The sequence below is a fragment of the Encephalitozoon cuniculi genome, chromosome IV (assembly GCF_000091225.2).
Source record: "Encephalitozoon cuniculi GB-M1 chromosome IV, complete sequence".
NCBI lineage: Eukaryota > Fungi > Microsporidia > Unikaryonidae > Encephalitozoon > Encephalitozoon cuniculi.
Genome location: NC_003231.1, coordinates 1 through 19630, shown reverse-complemented (window position 1 = coordinate 19630; position 19630 = coordinate 1). Strand labels below are relative to the sequence as shown.

The 19630-nt window shown below is 52.1% G+C and overlaps 13 protein-coding genes across 13 annotated transcripts, besides 2 other annotated features; 6 read left to right on the top strand and 7 right to left on the bottom strand.

Moving 5' to 3' along the window:
• Positions 1-17: 17 nt before the first annotated feature.
• ECU04_0125i (uncharacterized protein) lies at positions 18-218 on the bottom strand (the record flags this gene model as incomplete). The annotated part of the gene is made up of 2 exons (NM_001041046.1): positions 18-173; positions 207-218. The coding sequence occupies 2 exons, from the start codon at positions 216-218 to the stop codon at positions 18-20; spliced, it is 168 nt and encodes a 55-aa protein (NP_584696.1).
• Positions 219-349: 131 nt separating this feature from the next.
• On the top strand, positions 350-517 carry ECU04_0123 (uncharacterized protein; the record flags this gene model as incomplete). Its single annotated transcript, NM_001415575.1, has 1 exon — positions 350-517. One exon carries the CDS (start codon positions 350-352, stop codon positions 515-517), a length of 168 nt encoding a protein of 55 aa, NP_001402579.1.
• Positions 518-562: 45 nt separating this feature from the next.
• Positions 563-2038, top strand: ECU04_0120 (uncharacterized protein; the record flags this gene model as incomplete). Its single annotated transcript, NM_001041045.1, has 1 exon — positions 563-2038. The coding sequence occupies one exon, from the start codon at positions 563-565 to the stop codon at positions 2036-2038; it is 1476 nt and encodes a 491-aa protein (NP_584695.1).
• Positions 2039-2305: 267 nt separating this feature from the next.
• On the top strand, positions 2306-2947 carry ECU04_0110 (uncharacterized protein; the record flags this gene model as incomplete). Its single annotated transcript, NM_001041044.1, has 1 exon — positions 2306-2947. One exon carries the CDS (start codon positions 2306-2308, stop codon positions 2945-2947), a length of 642 nt encoding a protein of 213 aa, NP_584694.1.
• A 246-nt stretch (positions 2948-3193) lies between these two features.
• On the bottom strand, positions 3194-4024 carry ECU04_0100 (uncharacterized protein; the record flags this gene model as incomplete). Its single annotated transcript, NM_001041043.1, has 1 exon — positions 3194-4024. The coding sequence occupies one exon, from the start codon at positions 4022-4024 to the stop codon at positions 3194-3196; it is 831 nt and encodes a 276-aa protein (NP_584693.1).
• Positions 4025-4666: 642 nt separating this feature from the next.
• ECU04_0090 (uncharacterized protein) lies at positions 4667-5662 on the top strand (the record flags this gene model as incomplete). The annotated part of the gene is made up of 1 exon (NM_001041042.1): positions 4667-5662. One exon carries the CDS (start codon positions 4667-4669, stop codon positions 5660-5662), a length of 996 nt encoding a protein of 331 aa, NP_584692.1.
• An 876-nt stretch (positions 5663-6538) lies between these two features.
• ECU04_0080 (uncharacterized protein) lies at positions 6539-7303 on the bottom strand (the record flags this gene model as incomplete). Its single annotated transcript, NM_001041041.1, has 1 exon — positions 6539-7303. One exon carries the CDS (start codon positions 7301-7303, stop codon positions 6539-6541), a length of 765 nt encoding a protein of 254 aa, NP_584691.1.
• Positions 7304-8361: 1058 nt separating this feature from the next.
• Positions 8362-8667, top strand: ECU04_0070 (uncharacterized protein; the record flags this gene model as incomplete). The annotated part of the gene is made up of 1 exon (NM_001041040.1): positions 8362-8667. One exon carries the CDS (start codon positions 8362-8364, stop codon positions 8665-8667), a length of 306 nt encoding a protein of 101 aa, NP_584690.1.
• A 71-nt stretch (positions 8668-8738) lies between these two features.
• ECU04_0060 (uncharacterized protein) lies at positions 8739-9362 on the bottom strand (the record flags this gene model as incomplete). Its single annotated transcript, NM_001041039.1, has 1 exon — positions 8739-9362. One exon carries the CDS (start codon positions 9360-9362, stop codon positions 8739-8741), a length of 624 nt encoding a protein of 207 aa, NP_584689.1.
• Positions 9363-10236: 874 nt separating this feature from the next.
• On the bottom strand, positions 10237-10851 carry ECU04_0050 (uncharacterized protein; the record flags this gene model as incomplete). Its single annotated transcript, NM_001041038.1, has 1 exon — positions 10237-10851. One exon carries the CDS (start codon positions 10849-10851, stop codon positions 10237-10239), a length of 615 nt encoding a protein of 204 aa, NP_584688.1.
• Positions 10852-11710: 859 nt separating this feature from the next.
• On the top strand, positions 11711-12082 carry ECU04_0040 (uncharacterized protein; the record flags this gene model as incomplete). Its single annotated transcript, NM_001041037.1, has 1 exon — positions 11711-12082. One exon carries the CDS (start codon positions 11711-11713, stop codon positions 12080-12082), a length of 372 nt encoding a protein of 123 aa, NP_584687.1.
• A 345-nt stretch (positions 12083-12427) lies between these two features.
• Positions 12428-12937, bottom strand: ECU04_0030 (uncharacterized protein; the record flags this gene model as incomplete). Its single annotated transcript, NM_001041036.1, has 1 exon — positions 12428-12937. One exon carries the CDS (start codon positions 12935-12937, stop codon positions 12428-12430), a length of 510 nt encoding a protein of 169 aa, NP_584686.1.
• A 1469-nt stretch (positions 12938-14406) lies between these two features.
• Positions 14407-15706: a sequence feature (small subunit rDNA region, 16S rDNA (one copy)).
• A 35-nt stretch (positions 15707-15741) lies between these two features.
• Positions 15742-18228: a sequence feature (large subunit rDNA region, 5.8S-23S rDNA (one copy)).
• Positions 18229-18597: 369 nt separating this feature from the next.
• Positions 18598-19074, bottom strand: ECU04_0010 (uncharacterized protein; the record flags this gene model as incomplete). Its single annotated transcript, NM_001041035.1, has 1 exon — positions 18598-19074. The coding sequence occupies one exon, from the start codon at positions 19072-19074 to the stop codon at positions 18598-18600; it is 477 nt and encodes a 158-aa protein (NP_584685.1).
• Positions 19075-19630: the final 556 nt, after the last annotated feature.

Genomic DNA, 19630 nt, shown 5'->3' with positions numbered 1-19630 from the left:
TAAAGGTCTTTAATATCCTAGTCATAGATTGCGAATCCTATATCGCCGGCATATTCCCTGAAGCATCGCCTACACATCATCAACTTCCTTATTATGCCACGGAACGTGTAGCAGGACACACAGCTCCTCGACCCCTTCCCAAAAGGCTTTCTGTGCGAATGAGGCCCGCTTGGCTCATTCTTCTTCACTGGTACGTCGAAAAGAACTTCAAAGCTCATCGGGGGTAAATTTTTTAAGCACTTTGTCTCTAGGACATCGGAGACAGTTAGGGCGTAGCTAAGTCAGCACATTGGCACGTGTTGATTTGTTTCCAAAGGCTTTGTTAAATTGACAATTATCAGTAAACAAAATGAGTCTATTCCCGAGAAAAGATACGGATGGCATAAGGCTCGAGAATATACTGAAATACCTGGGGATACTTCTTGTAATACTGCTTGTGACCTATTCCTACCAGGAGATGAAGAAGTGGGTAAAAAGAAATGTGAAGGGCAGCAGTTTGGCAGGAGGAAATAAATAAAGAGGGTTTGGTTGTTAATAAAACTTGTCAAGCTAGTATCCTTAAATGACGGTACGGGGCCCATGGAAAGGAGAGCAAAAGTCTTCAAAATTCTTCGGAATAGTGGACTTGAGGAAAAAGATGGTGTTCAAGGCAGTTTTGGGACTGCTTTTGGGGATTGTAAAAGCGCAGATAGACTTAGCCAAAGAAATATTCAAAGCAGAGTTAAGTATCAAAAGCGGGAATCTTTCGGAAGCGGAATCTATCTATAAAGAGATTTCCCGGCACTTCAGAGACAACGATGTCTTCCGAAGCAAGTATGCCGAGTTTCTTATGGCCAAGGGAGAGTATGACGAAGTAATAAAAGAATTTGGAAGAGATCAAGGAATGAAGGAGAAAATCAAGAGAGCCCACGAGTGTTTTTCCATATTGCTCAGCAACAATATACGACTTATTGCCACATTGATAAAGGAAAGCCCGTATTCAAGACCAGTTTTGGAGTCGTACATTCAAGTGTGTCTAATAGATGAAAGGTTAGAAGAAGCTGAGAAGTTTATCAAAAAGTCAAGATCTCTGTTTCCAAGTCGACCTGAGTTTATTCATCAGGAAATGCAGCTGCACTTCCTGAATGGAACGTTCTCCATTGGAATCAAAATGCTGAGTGATCTGGGATACAAAGAAATGGCATTCTCTTTTAGAAACATTCTCTCAGCCTATGAAAAAATAAAAGAAAGCAGCCTAGGTAGCAGAGACAAGTACGTGAGGCTGGACAAGTTGATGCGAAGTATTTCATTGGTGGAGAGTGACAGCAACTTTTTCCCTAGCATTTTCTCAGCACTGAAGTTGAATGTCATATTCGATCTATGCAGAAGCGGGGTTGAAGGCGGGATGCAGGGACTGTCAAATAGAGCCCGATATCTTTACTCGAAAAGGAACAATGAGGATACTATGTATCTGTATATCATGGCATTGGTTTTCGACGGAGACATTGAGGAGGCTGAGGAAAAATACAGGCTGTTTGGATTCCGAAATGCGAAGCTTAGAAATCACATTGCTTATCGGATAGAGACGGCAAAGATGGAAAGAGAAAATGCAAGAAGAGAAAGGGAAGAAAAGAGACATAGAAGACGGAGACATATGGAAGATGGCTACGGCGGAATGGCTAGAAATAAATGGGATTTCCTGGGGTACTACAAGTTACTCGGATTCAAAGAGGGTGAAAAGCCGGACGAGAAAGAGATAAAGAAAGCGTATCGGAAGACAGTCGTTGAAAACAAAAAAAAGAAGAAAACTAAACAACAGGAGAAGGAATGGGAAGAGACATTCAAGAAGGTCAACAAGGCCTTTGGTGTGCTTACGGACAAGAAGAAGCGCGAAATGTACAATAAGGGAATAGATCCTGACAATCCTCAGCAGCCATCAGGATTTGGCAGTGATCCATTCCAGAAGATGTTCAGAGGATTTGGAGACTTCGAGGTCTTTGATTTCGGTGGTGGAAGAAGAGGGGGAAGAAGAGCCACGACAACATACTTTTACTTTTGAATAAAGCCTCTAGTAAGTTCTATGCACCATCAAGAGGTGGAACACATCTTTTGGCTCAGAATACCAAAAACTCTTAAGAAGGAGATGGCAGTAATCACGATACTCAAAGAGGGAAAAACTCTTTTTGAGTGGTTCTGAAGCTAGGATTACAGGTAGTTACTGCAATATAAAATATGTCAAGGCCTAATGGATTGATGAGGCAAATTCCATATCTTTGGTGATACTGTCTATTTCCTCTTGAGACATATTATACTAGATATCGGCGAGATGGACTCTGCTAATGGATGCGGCATTTTAAAGAAAGAGAGAAGAAGTGAAGAACACCATTATAAGGTGCACAGACGGGTTCTCCGGTGGATGAAGAGTGCTGAGAAGATCAAGCGTGAGTTGGATGAGGGCTATGAGAAGAAGTGGAGAAATAGATCGATTGAAGAGATTAAGGAGCAGAAGAAGGTGCATGACATAGTGGAAGTGATGAAGCTCCTCAGGGACAAGGAGGAGTGTGACAGGTTTTTTGTCCGGACTGGCAAGTACATGAAGGGCGGGAGTGAGAGATGGAAGATGGTAGCAAATGGGATACTTGAGGAGGGAGGGGAGAAGAAGGTGAGAAAGGTCGAGGTTGGGCTTTTCAAGGGCGAGAGAGGAGGGAGTGTGGTCTACCACCTGATGTTCAGGCCCACGGAGACTGAGAGGACAGGAAGGGTCGGAGGCTCGTCGTTTGGGAAGTATGATGATGTGGATGAGATAAAGAAGGAGGAGTCCTCGGATATGTCTGGGTTTCGGTATCCTCCTGGTGTCCGGTGTGAAATGACGAGTAATGGGAATGAGTTCAGGATAGAGTACCGGAATCCCAAGAACACCAGCGAGGTTCTCCGGACTCTCACTATTCTTCGGATTCCTGAGATCTGATGACATACTATGTGTATGTGGCATATGGACATAATAAATATATGAAGTGAGTGGACGAAGTATTGCTTGACGTTATTCAGATGCTTCGGATGGCAGGGCAGGGACGTAAATAGAAGGAGTGTGGCTGGATAGAACTTACACGACATGTAGCTAGGCTGGAAAGGAGGTGGATGGGGAGGAAGGAGGATACAGATGGTGTGGGGTATCCATTGAAGGCAGTAGGCTGTGTGTATGCAAGGTCCCGGGCTACCATTTATTCGTCAAGTCGTTGGAAGGTGCTTGGCTTGGGAACCAGGGGAAATGGTTGCCGAAAATGAGCAGGCACTCATAGAGGATGGAAAAGTAAACAAACATGGAAAGGCCAAAGATAAGGACAAAGGCGGCTATCCTCCAGGCTGGAGCAGGCGCAGGGTCCCTTCTGGGCATGGAGCTGCTCTTCCGGAGCAACTTTGCCAGGACAAGGACGAGGGAGCTGATGCAGATGTAGGGGAAGAAGCGCCAGGACTCGTCCACATTCAGCGTTAGGCCTGCTGCAAGGAGTGACACCATCAGAAGGTCAATGAGAATGTCGACAGAGGAGTCTGTGAATCCGATTGACCCTGGGGTAAGGGCGCAGGAGGTGGATAGCAGGTGGGCAGGCAGTACGAGCAGGGAGGGGAGGAGGGTGGAGCAGACGGCCACAACCTCATCGCTGTTCCATTCTGTAGTGGTGAATGCAGCAATCGAGAGGATGGAGATGGCAGAAAATGCAAGGAGAGAGGCATCCAGGAGCAGATAGAGTGTTGCATATAATGCAGGTCGAGGCGTGCAGGAAGACTCGGGGTTGCCGAGGAAGAGGAGAGGGAATCGGACCGCCGAGTACAGGCAGGGAGGGAGTATTGCAATGAGCTTGAGAAAGGGATTTTGGTCGAATTGGCCTTTCTCCGGGATGTAGTACATGAGGACAGGAAGTGCAATAGATGTGTATGGAAAAAGGATACAGACAGGCAAGATTGTGGGGGGAGGGTGTGCTGGTGCATCCCTCTCCTTGGACGGCGTGGCAGTCAAATGAGACCTCTGGACGTCTATGATACCCATGAAGGGTCAGGGGATCGACGTATATTGGGTGGGGGTACAGCAGATGGCGGCTGCAAGGACCAATGGTGGGCGAGTGTTCCTGGCGTTGGTTAGACGCCTTGTTTCGTGTGTGCGGAGGCTTGGGGGAGTTCTTCCCGGGCAATCTCGCCTGAATGAAACAAGCAGGGCGATGGGTGGGGACAGTAGCTTCCAGGGAGATAGAAGAGCATGGCCACCGACACGGCGGTAGTAGCGGGCCGGGAGTGGGATAGGTGGAGCCGTCAGTGTCAGCGGGCAGGATTCGGGTTGTGGAAAGGCCGTGATAGGTAAGCAGCAGGATACGTGTTTATGGTCAATTGGTTGGGTGTGGGGACAAGGCGTGGTCTGTGGGCCATGTGTGCTGACGAGGGCTTTATGGGGCCGGGCAGTTGTGTGCAGCCTTGTGCGGGAGCGATGGCGGGGGGAGCTGCGGCAGGCAGGATGCTCTGTAGGTGGATGGAATGGGCTAGTTTGAGAAGGTTCTGCGGTGAAGAGGTAAGGAGCAAAAGGACATTATGCCTTGGAGGAAATGACCTGTGCAGGGCAGCAAGCACCGCTGAGAGACATCACGACGTCATATGAAAAGGAGATGGAGGCGACTAAGCAGGAGGAAAGATCTGGCCCATGAGGCGGATCTATGCAGCATGGACGCTAGTTGCAGCGGCTGGTGTGATGGACTGCTCCCCACGATTGGAGAAGGCTGCCGCCTTTACACTCGGGCCAGATAGCCAGGTGATAGTATTCCCGTTTATGTTCCAGGGATACAATATTGCTGTGCTACCGACAACGAAGTACGGCGACTTGAAGGGAAATGCCAGGAGACGTGTTGCATCCTTTTTAGAACACAATATTTCTCACGCGGTGTGGTATTTTGTGGTTGGCGGGATAGCATACAAGGATGATCGATCTGAGAGGCTGTTTAGTGAAATGATGGACGGGTACTTGAAGAAGATATCTGCAGGTGCATCAAAGGTGTACAAGGGAGGCCGCAAGATGTTTAGCGAGTCGTTGGAAACAGTGCATGAAATGATATTTGAATGCAACAAAGCGGGAGATGGTCATGTAGTGAAGTATGGAAAAAGTATCATAAACAGACTTAGCGACATGATAGAAAATGCACTTGGTGAAGTGTCTGCAGAAGAGAAAAGGAAGTATCGAAGGTTTTGGAGTAGGGTTAAGGAACGCGCAGGGTTTCTTTATAGTACGGAAAGATTGAGGCGGGTAGTTGAGGCAGAGAAGATAGTGTGCAATGCATGCAAGGAGATCTGCCTTGAGTTGGAAGAGGAGGAGCTGATGGGGCTGTTGGCAGAGGGAAGCGTGAGAAAGGCTTTGAAGGCAAAGGTTGATGAAGATGAGATTAGCCGCGGTCTATACTTAGAATGTACTGTTGTTAACACTAGTCTGTTATTAGATGCACACAGAGAGCATGGAGGAGATGTTACAAGGGAGTTAGTCAAGCAGATGCTGCTGGGGAAGAAGGGAGAGGAGATAGACAGGAGATATATCAACAAGGTTGCGAATGTAGTCAAGGAAAGGCAGAGAAGTGAGATGGAGAAGAGGGATCGGGAGCAGGATCCGGAGAGGAGAAGACTAAGAGCAAGAAGAGTGGGGAGTCTCTGAGGGAGGGGGAGGCGAGTGAGGAAGCGGAGATGCCGTTCGTGGAGGTTGGAGGAGCACGCAGGAAGACAGGCAAGAAAAGCAGGGGTGGCCAGAAGCGCTTCAGGATCCACAGAAGGGTTCTTCGGTGGAGAGCCCAGAGAAGATCAAGGAGGAGTGGGACAGGGGAGGCGAGGAGAGGTGGAAGGTCTCTTGAAGAGATCAGGAGCAGAAGGTGTTCCATGACATAGCGGGTGTGCTGGAACTTCTCAAGAGCCCAGATGCAGACAGGCTCTTCATGGATGCAGGAGATTACACCAAGGGCGGGAGTTCTCGAGGCCGTCTGGTGGTGGGGTTCTTGAGAGCGGAGGATGGCAGGAGTGGTGGAGGTTGGGATGTTCAAGGACTCTCCTAGTGGGTGCCCAATTGTGTACCACCTGATGTTCCGGGTTACAGGAATAGAGGGGATGGGGGATGCTGTGAGATGGGGGGCAATCTTGGTGAGACGAGCGACGTTGAGAAGATAGATGAGGATAAGGAATACCAGGATGCGGCAAGTTTGAGTATCCTCTGGGAGTAAGGTTTGAAAGGTGAAGGAGACAGGATCATTCCAGATAGTGTGGAGGAATCCTTTGAACACCTTGGTTCTCCGGCGTCTCAGGATTCAGGGCAGGCCATGGATGATCTGAGTGGAGTGATGTGTTGATGAATAAAACAAATGGTATTATGGTTGTGCTCTTGTTCTCTACTGACATGGTTTGGGTTATGTGGGGATCTCCTGGATGTGTGTGTGTGTTTATGTATGTTGACTGAAGAGAGCAGAGCGATCTGGTGGGTGGGTGTTAGGGATGGTCTGTGTGGCCTAAGAGCGTGTCGATAGATGGAGTGGAGAACTGTTTATTAATCAGGCCTTAGTGAAAGGAAAGACTCTCTTAGCTTGTGAAGTAAGCCAAAGTAACCATTTAGGATGGCAATGGGTGTCCACATCATGAATGCGTAGATAAGAGCAGCAGAGGTGAGGATGAGGACAAGGATGGCGACTCTCCATGGGGCAGTAGGCGGAGCACTCTTTTCGGATGGGCAATACCTGTCGTTGAGCAACCGTGCCAGGATGAGTATGGGGAATGGGACTGCAGAGAGAAGACGGTACTCGGGTTCTTTACATACGAGCACAAGACTTACTAGAGGGCATAGTAGGATCAGGATGTCGATAAGGACGTTGATGCCAGTATCTGTGAAGGCGGTTTGTCCTGGAACAAGGCGGCAGGAGGTGGAGAGGAGATAGGTGGGTGGGATGAAGAGAGAGGGAAGGACGATAGAAAAGATGAGTGAATCATCACCTTTCCATTCATTGATGGGGAGTGCAGTGATTGAAAGGATGGAGATGGCGGCGAATGCAAGAAATAGGAGATTGAGGGTGTAGTATGGTGTGGTGTGGAGTAGTATGGCATACTGTACCGCTGAGTATGAAAAGGGGAGGAGTATTGTGATGAACCTGAGGAGAAGACTCTTTTTAAAACTGTCTTCGTCGGAGATGAAGTACATGATGGCAGGGAATACAATTGAGACGAATGGAGCAATGCCGAGGATCTTCCTCCAGTGTCGCAGGTTTTCGGTGTGTTGCTTGTCAGTTCTGTGTATCTCTGGAACGTGTGTGATGTTCATGTGGGGTAGAGAAGAAGTATGGATGAAATGGATATGCTGATATGATTGGGTGTGTGAGAATTAGTAGTAGGGACTTCGTTGTGAGTAGGATATGGCGTGTATTGTTGGGGGGACTGGGTTTGATGGCGGGGCTAGGGTCTGGGTGGTCTGTAGAGCTGGAAATGTTATGGGGAGAGAGGACTGGATGAGGCAGAGGCTCTAGGATTGTGGGTTGTATGAGGGGCGGTGTCTTTCTCTTGTTCGCTCCCCTGGGATTGTCGAGAAGGTGGAGCTTCTTTCGGTGGGGATGTCGCGGAGAGTGCAGTGCCGTGGGGAGTGCTTCGGAGAGGGGATGCGGAGCGGATGGCCAACACACGGGTTAGGAGCTTTGAGTTTGCAGCTCTGGCGGCGTGCTGGGTGCTTTGCGGTGCGATGTGCCCGGTTACTCGCTGCCTGGGAGGCGGGGGTCTTGGGCGGTATGTCTGGTGTGTGGACGACTTTGGAAACTGCAAGACAACGGTTCTCGCAGAGGATGTGCAGGGTTTCTCGGGAGAAGGTGCGAGGTGTGCGGGAAGGCGCTTGGGATCTGCGGAAGGCTGTCGGATGTTCGGCAGGGGTCGGCGGCTCTGTTGCTGGAAGCTCTGGATTGCAGCAGGCGCTTTGTGGGGATTGTGGTGAAGGGCGCAAATGCATCTCGGGAGCTGGGGGTAGGGCGTGGGGGGCTTCCTGTGCTTTGCAAGGGCGTGGGGCGGGACCTCGGGAAGTAGGGCAGGCGGTGCAGTGCTGTCTATCCAGAGAGTGGCAGGGGCGGGCTTTGGACTCTCGGTGGGGTCCCGGATGATGGATGAGGTGTGTTTCCAATGGAAGCGAGGTCTTAATTGCGTCTATGGATAGAATTGGTTGGTGAGGTTAGGTGTCTCTCTGTCGGAATGGCTGGAGACTGCGGGGTGTGCAGGTATGTCCTTCCTGGCAAGGAGCTTGAGGTGGGTGAGATTCTTGATGGCTGATGGGAGGGCCCGGCGATTGGGATAGAGAGGCTGTGCGGCGGTGGAGGCAGCCGATCAAGACGGAAAAGGGCGATGCGGAGTATTTCTGTGGGTTTGGACAGGGAGGAGAGTGGAAGTGATGGCCTTTGCTTGGGGTTGGTTGTCCTTGCGACTCTCGCAGCGGGCTTTGTGGCAGGCTCTGATGTGTTGAGGTGCTGGGGATTTGGTCCTGCGACTGGGGATGTGTGTCTTTGGGTTGAGGCAGGGTTCTGGCGATGTCCGCTCCCTGGCGGAGGGGCGGATGGACAAGGGCCTGGCTTTTGGGATGCGGCTCTGAGGGAAGCTCGGATGTTCTGCAGGAGTTGTGTGGGACTCCGGATGATTGGATGGAGAAGATGATGGCGGAGGCTTTGCGGGAGAGGGGATGAGAGCATTCGTTATGGTTGATTTATAGGATGAGGAGAGGCCGGCTAGAGGGTTGCTAGCTGTTTTGGAGGATGTGGCTGTGCTTGTTGGGCTGTCTGGGCACCTTTTGTGGGGCTTCCGTGGAGTCTGCCTGTGTGTCGGATGTTCCGAGCTCGGATGTGGAGGTTTTGGTGGAGGAGGGCAGTGGAGATGGGGCGCTGGAGCGGGGTGTGTGAGTGGATGTGCGGAGATTGTGGTTGATAAGTGTTTGCTGGGATGGTGCTTGGCCTTGATGTTAGGAGTGGCAGGCCTCTTTTCTCTCTCTGGGTGTTCTGGCTAAGGAGGGAGGAAGGGATAGTTATGGGAGTGTGATGCTGTGTAGAAGTTTGTGGTTTGGGGGACTCTGTTTCTGTGTGTTTGGTGTTTGGTTCTGGATTGGCTTCGTGTGTGTGGCATCCTTCTGTGTGGTTCTTCTTCTTCTTCTTTGGGGGAGGCGTGCCTTTGGTTGGGGGCTGGAGGAATGGGTTGCCTGGCTTTGGACGGCTAGTGGCAGCGACTGACGGTGGTTGTTTGAATGTGCCGCAGTTGTTTGTACGGGGCGGTTGGCATCTAAGACGAGCGCTGGACTCGGATCGGAAGTCTGGATGATCTGAAGGCATGGGTGCTAGATGGGATGCAGGGCGTGGCATGGGGGCTGTTGGAGAAGCTGGCGGGGCTGGACCGGCTTCGGATTGGTTGGGGGTGTTTTGGCTTGGCAGTCTCGGGGAGTTGGATGGGCGCGGCCATCGATCGGAGACGTGCAAGGACTGCTGCCCAGCACACGGATGCTCAAGGGGGATGCTAGATGCTCAAGAGGGGATATTCACATGTCTTTAATCGGGCAAGCAGGCAGGCGCTGGGGGACGTGTGTTCAGCCGACTATGAGCAGCAGTGGCAGTCGTATCGCCGGAGCCTCTTGTGCAGTCATGGAGTGGAGTAGTCGCGGGCTGATTGATGGGCATTCGGCAGGGCGGTGGGCATTCGGCAGGGCGGTGGGCACGGTCATCAAATAGCTCGGTGCAGTCTCCGGATCTGGTGCGTGATGGCGCGGCGAGTACGGTGCAGTGTTTGATCCTGTGTTCGCCCTGGTTTCGTCGTTGGTTAGCAAGGTGAAGGAAAGCACGGATGGCAGTGAGCATGGAGCATGGGAGTCCACGCAGTCTTATGAGGGGAGAGGGCCCTTCCGAGATTGGCAGTCCTTTCGTTCGGGCGGACGGGTTCTTCTCTGCTTCGTGCAGCATGCTCTGCTTCGTGCAGCATCCGGCTTAGTTCATCGTTCATCGAATGCAGCAGAAAAGGCCTCGATTCCTTTGAAGATCATCGACGGCTTGGGCACATGATGTCCTGAGGGACTTGAGCTTTTGGGCAGGGAGTCGAAGGCGGTGGTGGCATCCCGAAGAATCTCGTGGGGTTGCGCTCTCTGGGGTTCTGGGACGTTTGGCGATCGGCTTTTCTGGACGGCTCGCCTGACTGTCTCTGAAGAGAGGCGTATCAATGCCATGGGGAAGGTAGAGGGCTTGAGGCTTATTTCGTGTATGCACCGATGAAGGTGTTCCAGGTCCGGCTGGCTTCGAGGCAGTCGAACTGCACCTCGCTCGGGGCCAAGAGACCAAGCTCGGGGCCAAGAGACCAAGGATGGCAAGCCTCTGGGGGATCTCGACCTCCTGGACCTCTTGGTCCGGGCCTTCGGTGACATGGGGCAGGGCGCTCCGAAGGGCGTGTTTGAACGTTTTGAGTGGCCTTGGATAGTCGTCGAGAGGGCATTGGCCGCTCGGAAGCAGCAGGAAAAGTCTGTGGCATCTTGTTTAGAAGAGGGGCGTGAAGTGGACGACAGCCTCCTCTAGGGCGTCGAGGCACTGGTGGCAGCATCGACAGCAGCAGTTCGTTGGGGCTTGGGTTCGTTTGTCTCCAGGCCGTTTCTGATACCGTCGAGTAGGTTCTTGTCTTGCAAGGGATGATGGCGGACGATTCTTTGCTTGATCTCCTATAGCATCGGTGATAGGCGGCCCTGTGGCGTCCCATGGTGCTCCTCCTGTGCAAAGGCCCTTTCGCGATAGTTGAGGTCAACTTTGCGAGCGGTGTTTTGACACGGTTGTGTTGGATCTGTGGGCGGGATGTGTGTTGGCGATCCTTGCACATATGGGTTATGAATGGGGGGATTGGCGGCAGGATCTCGGGGCAGAAATGTGCCTGGGTGCGGGGGGGATTGTGGAGGGGGAACGGGTCTTCTGATGGGCTGAGAGGATTCGGTTGTCTGTCGTAGGCTTTGTAGGTTGCCGGATGTGATTGTGGGAGACTGTTGATTGTGGCGACATCGGGGGATCTTTTGGCGTGGCTGTGGCAGACACAGGGGCTCTGAGATGCCGACTGATTGGGTAAGGAGAGGGCTGTGAGGTGGGATGGATGGCACTGACTGTGGGTGGTGGAAGTGCTGGATGCCGGAGCCCGAAAGGATTCTCGGTGTATCGGGGGCTCTGAGAAGGAAGCAGAGTTTCTGTCTGTTTGTCTTAAAGGGGATGTGTCATATTACAGGAGTGTGGGCAGGTGAAGAAGGGTGGCAAGGATAGGGAGTGTGGGATTGTTGTTGGAGGTGTTGGGCGGATGTGGGTGTCTGTGGGCTGGAATATATATGATGTACTTCTGATGTGTCTTGATTTTGGGGGGTTTTAGGGAAGAATGGGGTCTACTTGCTTGCTTACCTACTTACTTACCTACTTATTTATTTATCTATTTATCTATCTATCTATCTATCAGGGAGTCTCTAGATGTATCGAGGATGGCTCTAGATGTATCGAGGACATACATTAATGGGGGCGGGAGGTTTAGGAGGGGCTGAAGATGGGGGATGGTTTCGGGGGAAGATGTGGAATGGATCAAGGAGATGTGTCTTGATTTGAGCTCTTCGGAATCTGGCTCGATTTGAGTCTTCGGATCTGGGGATTGGGGGCTCTGGAGTATGAAAAGTTTGTAGAGGAATGGTGATGAATTGAGGAATCGGATGGATGTGTGTACTATTACAGGCATGACGGCTCGGGGGAGGTTACGAGTTAGTCGATCAAGCAGATGGTGTTGGGTTCAAGGGGGCGGAATGTATATGGCGACAAGGTTGGGGTGTATCCAAAGGGAGATGTGTGAAGGAGCTGTTTCGGGGCTCTGGGAGGAGGGAGAGGATGGCGGAACACGGACGCAGATGGGTAAGAGAGCAAGGGAGGTGGGGCTTGAAGAAGGGGTTCTTCTCCTGTGGAGGACCCTGGATCTCGGGGGAGTTGGAGGTCGGAAGCTCGGATCTGAAGGTCAGTCTCTTTCTGAGAACTCGGAGCAGAGGAGTTTGATGAGATGGGGGTGTGGAGGAAGTTCTGAGAGGAGATAGAGACGGGGTGGTTTTTATGGATGTGTGAGTTCTCTGGGGGGTTGTCTTGTGGGGTTCCTGAGAATGGAAGGAGGAGAATGGCGGGAGTGTTGGAGGGAGACGTTGGAGGGAGGCATGGATGTGGAGTTGTGGGACCTTCTGTCTGATTGGACAAGGAGCGGAACAAGGATGGCGGTGGGGGGACGGTATGAGGTCATAGGATATGGACAAGAGATGGGTGTTCTTCGGATTAGGATGGGGGTTTGTGGATTGTGTGTTGTAAGGTTTGAACTGTGAAGGAGGATGGATTTGAGATGGTGTGCCTGAATGGTTTGAACAGCTCGGATCTCGTGGGGGTCTCCGTCTTCAGGGCAGGGCATGGATGATCTGGGGGGTGATGAATAAAACGAATGGGATTATGGTTGTGCTCTTGTTTTCTACTGGGATGGTTTGGGTTATGTGGGGGATTTTGTGGATGTGAGTGTGTGGGGCTCTCTGTGTTGGGGGAGTTGGGTGGGGAGGGCGATGTGGTGGGTGGTTGGGGCAGGGATGGTGTTGGGATGAGGGGGTTGAGAGGTGTTTATTGATTTTGGGGGGGGGGGTGGATGTGGAGACTCTCTTAGGTTGTGGAGTAAGGCGAAGTAACCATTTAGGATGGCGGAGGTAGGATGGCGGAGGGCAGATGGTGAATGGGTAGGAGCGGCGGAGATGAGGAGAGGGATGGGGACTCTGTCTGGGGCAGTAGGGAGCTCTTTTCGGATGGGCTGTGCTTCTCCCCTCGCGATTGTGGCAGGATGAATACAGTATGATTGGTTTGCAATAACAATACTTGGATTCTTCGATGGAATGATAAGTACTAAACTTACTAGAGGGCATGGGATGGATTGGGATGGATTGGGATGTCGATAAGGGCGTTGATACGGGTGTCTGTTCGGGCGGTTTGTTGCGGAGAAGGTGTTGCGGAGAAGGTGTTGCGGAGAAGGTGTTGTGGAGAAGGTGTTGCGGAGAAGGTGTTGTGGAGAAGGTGTTGTGGAGAAGGTGTTGCGGAGAAGGTGGGATGAAGAGAGAGGGAGGACGATAGAAAAGATGAGTGAATGATCACGCTTTGATTCATTGATGGGGAGTGTAGTGATTGAAAGGATTGAGATGGCGGGGAATGGAAGAAGCAGGGGATTTCGGGAGTAGGATAGTGTGGTGTGTTTGGATGGTGTTGGTGTGTGATTGTGTGTGTGTGGCGGAGATTAGTGGATGGTTATTGGAAGCAGGATTTATGATTCTGGGGAGCAGCAGTGATGTTGTGACGGTGAGGTTGTGTTAGGATGGGAGATGGAGTTGTGGGGGTTGTTGTGGGATAGGGAGCTGTGTGTTGTGTGTGAGCAGCGTGGGGTTGTGGGAGTGGTTGGGTCTCGGCTTCTGTTTCTTTGTTTCTCTTTGTGTGTGTGTTGTTCTCTCTCTGTTTGGATGGAAGGGATTTTTCGGTTTGCAGTTGTCTTGAGTGTGTGTGGGGGGGGGGTTGTGAAGGGAGTTGTGTGGGGAGGTTTATTTACGATAGGGGGATTTTGAAGTGTGTGTTGCTCTGCTGTGTGTTTGTCTGGGATTTGGGCGTAGTGTGTTGTTTGAAGGTCGGGTATTCAGTCAGGGGCTCGCTGTGTGTGGTGTGTGGTGTGTGGTGTGTTCTGGATTGTCAGGAGGGGGGAGAGATGGTTGGCTGGAGGGTGTATTGGGGACTGTTAGGGGCTCGTTTGGGGGTAGTTTGTGATTGGGATGGAGTGGGGACTTAGAGTGTGGGCTGTGTGGGATGGGACGCAAGGATGAGTGGAGGGTGTGGAGGGGGATAGGGAGCTGTGTTGTTTGTTTGTTTGTTTGTTTGGAGTGTGTTTTTGTTGTTGTGAGAGTTCTGGCTTGTTGTTTGTTTTGTGTGTGTGATTGGTGTTGTGTGAGATTTAGGGGCTTGTTTGATTGATTGATTGATTGATTGGTGTTAGGGGTGTTTATTGGTGTGTTCGGATGGGGGGAGAATGGTTTGGAGGGTGTGTGTGTGTGGGGAGGGGCTGTTGGGTCTGTTCTGTTTGGACTAGGGGCTGTTGGGTCTGTTCTGTTTGGACTAGGGGATGTTGTGTGTTTGAGTGTTGAGTGCTCGGGGGAATTGTGGTCAGTGGTGTTGGGGGAGAGGGAGGGGATAAAATGTGAGTGTGGGGGGCCTTGATTGTGTGTGTCTCTGCTGAGAGGAGTGAGTGTTGTGTGTGGGGTTGATGGATGATTGGCTGGTTTGGGGGGTGCCGTTTGCGGGGGGAGTGGTGTTGTGTGTTTTTTGATTGATGGTTAGTGATTGTGTGTGTGTGGGGCATCAGGTTGATTCTGCCTGACGTGGATGCTATTCTCTGGGGCTAAGCCATGCATGCTTGTGAACTCTTTGTGGGGGATTAGCGGACGGCTCAGTGATAGCACGATGATTTGTTTGCGGGATGAGCAGTAGCTGCGGGAAACTGCAGATAGTGGTCTGCCCCTGTGGGGGTTGGCAAGTAAGTTGTGGGCCTATCAGCTGGTAGTTAGGGTAATGGCCTAACTAGGCGCAGACGGGATACGGGGGATCAGGGTTTGGTTCCGGAGAGGGAGCCTGAGAGATGGCTACTACGTCCAAGGATGGCAGCAGGCGCGAAACTTGCCTAATCCTTTGGGGAGGCGGTTATGAGAAGTGATGTGTGTGCGAGTGCAAAGGGGTCGCATGTGATTGGAGGGCAAGTCGGGTGCCAGCAGCCGCGGTAATACCTGCTCCAATAGTGTCTATGGTGGATGCTGCAGTTAAAATGTCCGTAGTCTGTTGTGTATGTCTTTGTGTGTGATGTTTGTGGTTGTGTGTGGATGTAGTGATGTGTGTGGCAGAGGACGAGGGGCACTGGATAGTTGGGCGAGAGGTGAAATGCGAAGACCCTGACTGGACGAGCGGAAGCGAAGGCTGTGCTCTTGGACTAATGTTGCGATGAAGGACGAAGGCTAGAGGATCGAAATCGATTAGATACCGTTTTAGTTCTAGCAGTAAACGATGCCGACTGGACGGGACAGTGTGTGTTGTCCATGAGAAATCTTGAGTATGCGGGTTCTGGGGATAGTATGCTCGCAAGAGTGAAACTTGAAGAGATTGACGGAAGGACACCACAAGGAGTGGAGTGTGCGGCTTAATTTGACTCAACGCGGGGCAACTTACCGGCTCTGAAGGATGCCTGTGAGTGCATGGCATGAGGCATGCGGCGGTGGTGCATGGCCGTTTTAAATGGATGGCGTGAGCTTTGTCTTAAGTTGCGTAAGATGTGAGACCCTTTGACGGTGTTCTACGGAGCAAGGAGGGGATGGAAGAGAACAGGTCCGTTATGCCCTGAGATGAGGCGGGCTGCACGCGCACTACGATAGATGGCGCTTCTGCCTGCTGTGAGGGATGAAGCTGTGTAAGGGGCTTCTGAACGTGGAATTCCTAGTAATAGCGGCTGACGAAGCTGCTTTGAATGTGTCCCTGTCCTTTGTACACACCGCCCGTCGCTATCTAAGATGACGCACTGGACGAAGATCGGAAGGTCTGAGTCCTGAGTGTTAGATAAGATATAAGTCGTAACATGGCTGCTGTTGGAGAACCAGCAGCAGGATCAGTATGTTGTTGTGTTTTGATGGATGTTTGTTTGTTTGTGGTTTCTCTGTTCACGGGATTGATTGGCATTAGCGGCGATGAAGGACGTGCAGGAGGACGATATGCGTTGTTGTTGTGACGGTGTCTGAATTGTGTGCGGTGTGCACGGGGACCCCTTGGACTTAAGCATATCAGTAAAGGGAGGAGAAGAAACCAAATGGGATTGCCTGAGTAGCGGCGAGTGAAATGGCATGAGCCTGTGTGGTAACTGCGTTTGGCGGGTTGTGTTTGTGGCAGCAGCGGCGAGTGCGATTGAATTCGGATGCGGAGAGGGCGATGTGCCTGTAGGCGCGGCGGCTTTTTTTGTGAGTAGTGTTGCTTGGTAGTGCAGCGCGAATGCGGTGGTGGATGCACCGAAGGCTAAATATGGCTGATGACCGATAGCGGATAAGTAGAGTGATTGAAGTGTGAAAAGGAGGATGATGAGAAATGAAAGTGAATGGAGTGAATGGGGGATGTTCCCGCCCGTCTTGAAACACGGACCAAGGAGACGACGGCAGGATTGTTTTCCGAGAGGGGATGGATGCTGCGGTCGGACCCGAAAGATGGTGAGCTATGTGTGTGTTGATTGAAGGGATGCGAAAGTGTTCTGGAGGATCTAAGCCGTTCTGACGTGCAACTCGATGGCATGACATGTGCATAGGGGCGAAAGACCAAACGAACCATCTGGTAGCTGGTTCCCTCTGAAATGTCTCTCAGGACAGCGGCGACGGGGAGTGTAAGATGTTGTAAAGCACTAATGCGCTTGCGTTAAACTTTGAAGATGTCTTTTAAGTGTGTTGCCAGTGGGCATACTGTGGTAAGCATGGTGTGCGAGAAGGGATGAACCTTTAAGCGGGCTAAGGAGTCTTATGCAAGGTGAGTGAATCCGGCGGCCTGATTTTGACAGTTGGACGGTGGCCATGGAGGTTGGCATCCGCTAAGAAACGTGTTGCAACGTACCTACCGAATTGGGCGGCGGAGAAAATGGAAGGGATTGAATTGCATTCCGATGCCTGCGGGGGGAGTATCTGAGTAAGGGGGCGGTATCGTTCTGCTGAAGGTCCTGCGTGAGCGGGGGTGGAGGGGCGATATGTGCAGATCTTGGTAGCAGTAACAAGGAAATGATTTGCGCTGTGGACGAGGGTTCCCTGTGTGGCAGGGGTGAATCGACTGTGGATACGGAGGTGCATTGATAGTTGTGTGTATTGCGGCTGGGAGGCGACTTGGCTGTGACGGATGGGGGCGGCCCTGTCCAGGATAGCAGAACTGGATGCTGTCTGCTGCGGATTGTTATGATGCGAAGCAGCGATTGTGGGCGAGCCTGTTCCGATGAAAAAGAGGCTGCTTTGTCGTACCTAGACCGCATCTGGTGTCCACTGTTTGCCGCGGAAGTGTTTTGTGCAAGGGCCGTAAGGGAAGTCGGCAAGATTGATGTGTAACTTCGGGAGAAGGATTGGCTCTAGCGTGCTAGAACTGTTTGTTGTGGGGAATCTGACTGTTTACTAAAAACATAGCTTTGTGTGTGGACGCAAAGTGAATTCTGCCCAGTGCACTTTTAGTTACGGCCTGTGTGGGCTAAGCGAGTGTAAACGGCGGGAGTAACTATGACTCTCTTAAGGTAGCCAAATGCCTCGTCATGTAATTAGTGACGCGCATGAATGGAGCAACGAGATTCCCACTGTCCCTACGGCCTGTCTTGTGAACCTACAGCCAAGGGAACGGGCTTGGGCTGATCAGCGGGGAAAGAAGACCCTGTTGAGCTTGACTCTAGCATGTGTGAAGTGCTGGGTGTGGGCATGCAGCGAGGTGGGGATGAGTGCGATACCACTATGTCTTCCGCCCAGTGCTTTGTGGATGGATGTGGGGAGTTTGGCTGGGGCGGCACGACTGCTAAAGACTAACGCAGACGTCCTAAGGCGGGCTCAGCGGGGAAGGAAACCACGCGTGGAGCACAAGGGCACAAGCCTGCTTGAGACTGTTCCTATTGCGGGACTGTTTGGGGGAAACCCTGGCCTAGAGATCCCATGTCCTATTGTGCGTGGGACATGGGTGACAGAAAAGTTACCACAGGGATAACTGGCTTGTAGCAGCCGAGCGACCATAGCGACGCTGCTTTTTGATTCTTCGATGTCGGCTCTTCCTATCATCGCGAAGCAGAGATTGCGAAGTGTTGGATTGTTCACCCACCAACAGGGAACGTGAGCTGGGTTTAGACCGTCGTGAGACAGGTTAGTTTTACCCTACTGTGTGGACTGTGCAGCAGATCTTGATAGTACGAGAGGAACTCTTGATTGCGACCTCTGGTGGAGCGGCGTGCCTGCTGGCTGCTGCGGAGCTACGTCGGGAGTATAATGGCTGAAGGCCTCTAAGCCTGAAGACCGACTGCGCGGTGTGTGTGGCGGAAGACGACCGCTGTGTGTGCAAGCTGTGCGGATGGAGGAGGATTCCGACATTTTGAGGCTGTGCATTTGCGCGAGTGTGTGTGGAGAGCTCTTATTGCACTGTGTCTTCTGCCCCTTCTGCTTCCCTGCCCGTCTTCTTCTGCTCTGCTGTTCCTTCTCTGCTCGGCTCCTTCTGCTCTGCTGTTCCTTCTCTGCTCGGCTCCTTCTGCTCTGCTGCATTCAGCTTCTCTGCCCGTCTTCTTCTGCTCTGCTGTTCCTTCTCTGCTGCATTCGGCTTCTCTGCCCGTCTTCTTCTGCTCTGCTGTTCCTTCTCTGCTGCATTCGGCTTCTCTGCCCGTCTTCTTCTGCTTCTTCGGCTCCTTCTGCTCTGCTGTTCCTTCCCTGCCGCGCTCCGTCTCGACGAGGCCTGCGCCTTCTGCGCGGAGAGCTGAGCTGCCCGTTGCTTCCGGTCCGGGAGCCGTGCTGTGTGTGTCTTAAGTCTTTGCGTCTTCTACTTTTCCGATCTCCCCCGCCTTTTGTAGCGATGCCGCTTCTGTGTGCATGCATGTGCTCTTATGTGCTGTGCCCTGCCGCGACTCTCTCGACGAGCCGACGTCCTCCCCTCTTGCCTCGCCAGAGGCCTTTTCTTCTTCTCCCCTCGCCGGCATGCAGAACATCATCACGACGCCATCACTAGAGCATTCTCCCTCGACACGAGTGCTCGCTGTGCGTGCTCGAACCTCTCCTGAGCCCTGTCTGTGCCTGAGCCCTGCCTTGTCTGCGGACATCCGGGTCTTCTGTGTGTGGCATCCTTCTGTGTGAGCCTTCCTGTGTGATGTTGCTCCTTCTTGATTCTTGAGCTGCTGCTCCTTCTTGAGCGCTATTGCCTGTTCTGGGGCCTTCTGCGCCCCTGTGTGCTGAGCTGTCTTGGGCGTTGCTTGGAGTGTGTGTTGGCTTCCTGTGTGTGGCATCCTTCTGTGTGAGCCTTCGTGTGGCTGTGAGTGTGGTTATGTGTGGCTGTGAGTGTGGAGAGGAGTGTTTATTTATTTGTGTAGCCTTCCTGTGTGGCTGTGTGTGTCTTAAGTCTCTGCGTCTTCTACTTTTCCGATCTCCGCCGCCTTTTGTAGCGATGCTATTGATGATGTGATATTCTTTTTGTAGACCATTGGTCATGCTGTGCCGTGTGCAGCCTTCCTGCCTCGATGCCTGGGACTCTCTTCCTGCTCTGTGTGTGGCTCTCCCTGCTCTGTGTGTGGTTACCTTTGATTTCATCTCGCGCTCTGTCCTTCGTCCGAGCTACTTCCCCTTGCCAGAGGTCTTTTCTTCTTCTCCCTCTCCATTATGCAGAGCACCATGACTCTCGCCTCGACAGAGGATCATCACGACACCATGGCTCTCGAGAGATTATGCAGGGCATTCATCTCTGCTCTCCAGAGCTATCTCTGCTCTCCAGAGCTTTTTGCGGAGCATGTGCGTGTGTGAGCCTCGTGAGGTTCGTTTGCTCGGTGCATCCGCCTGTTGACCTCT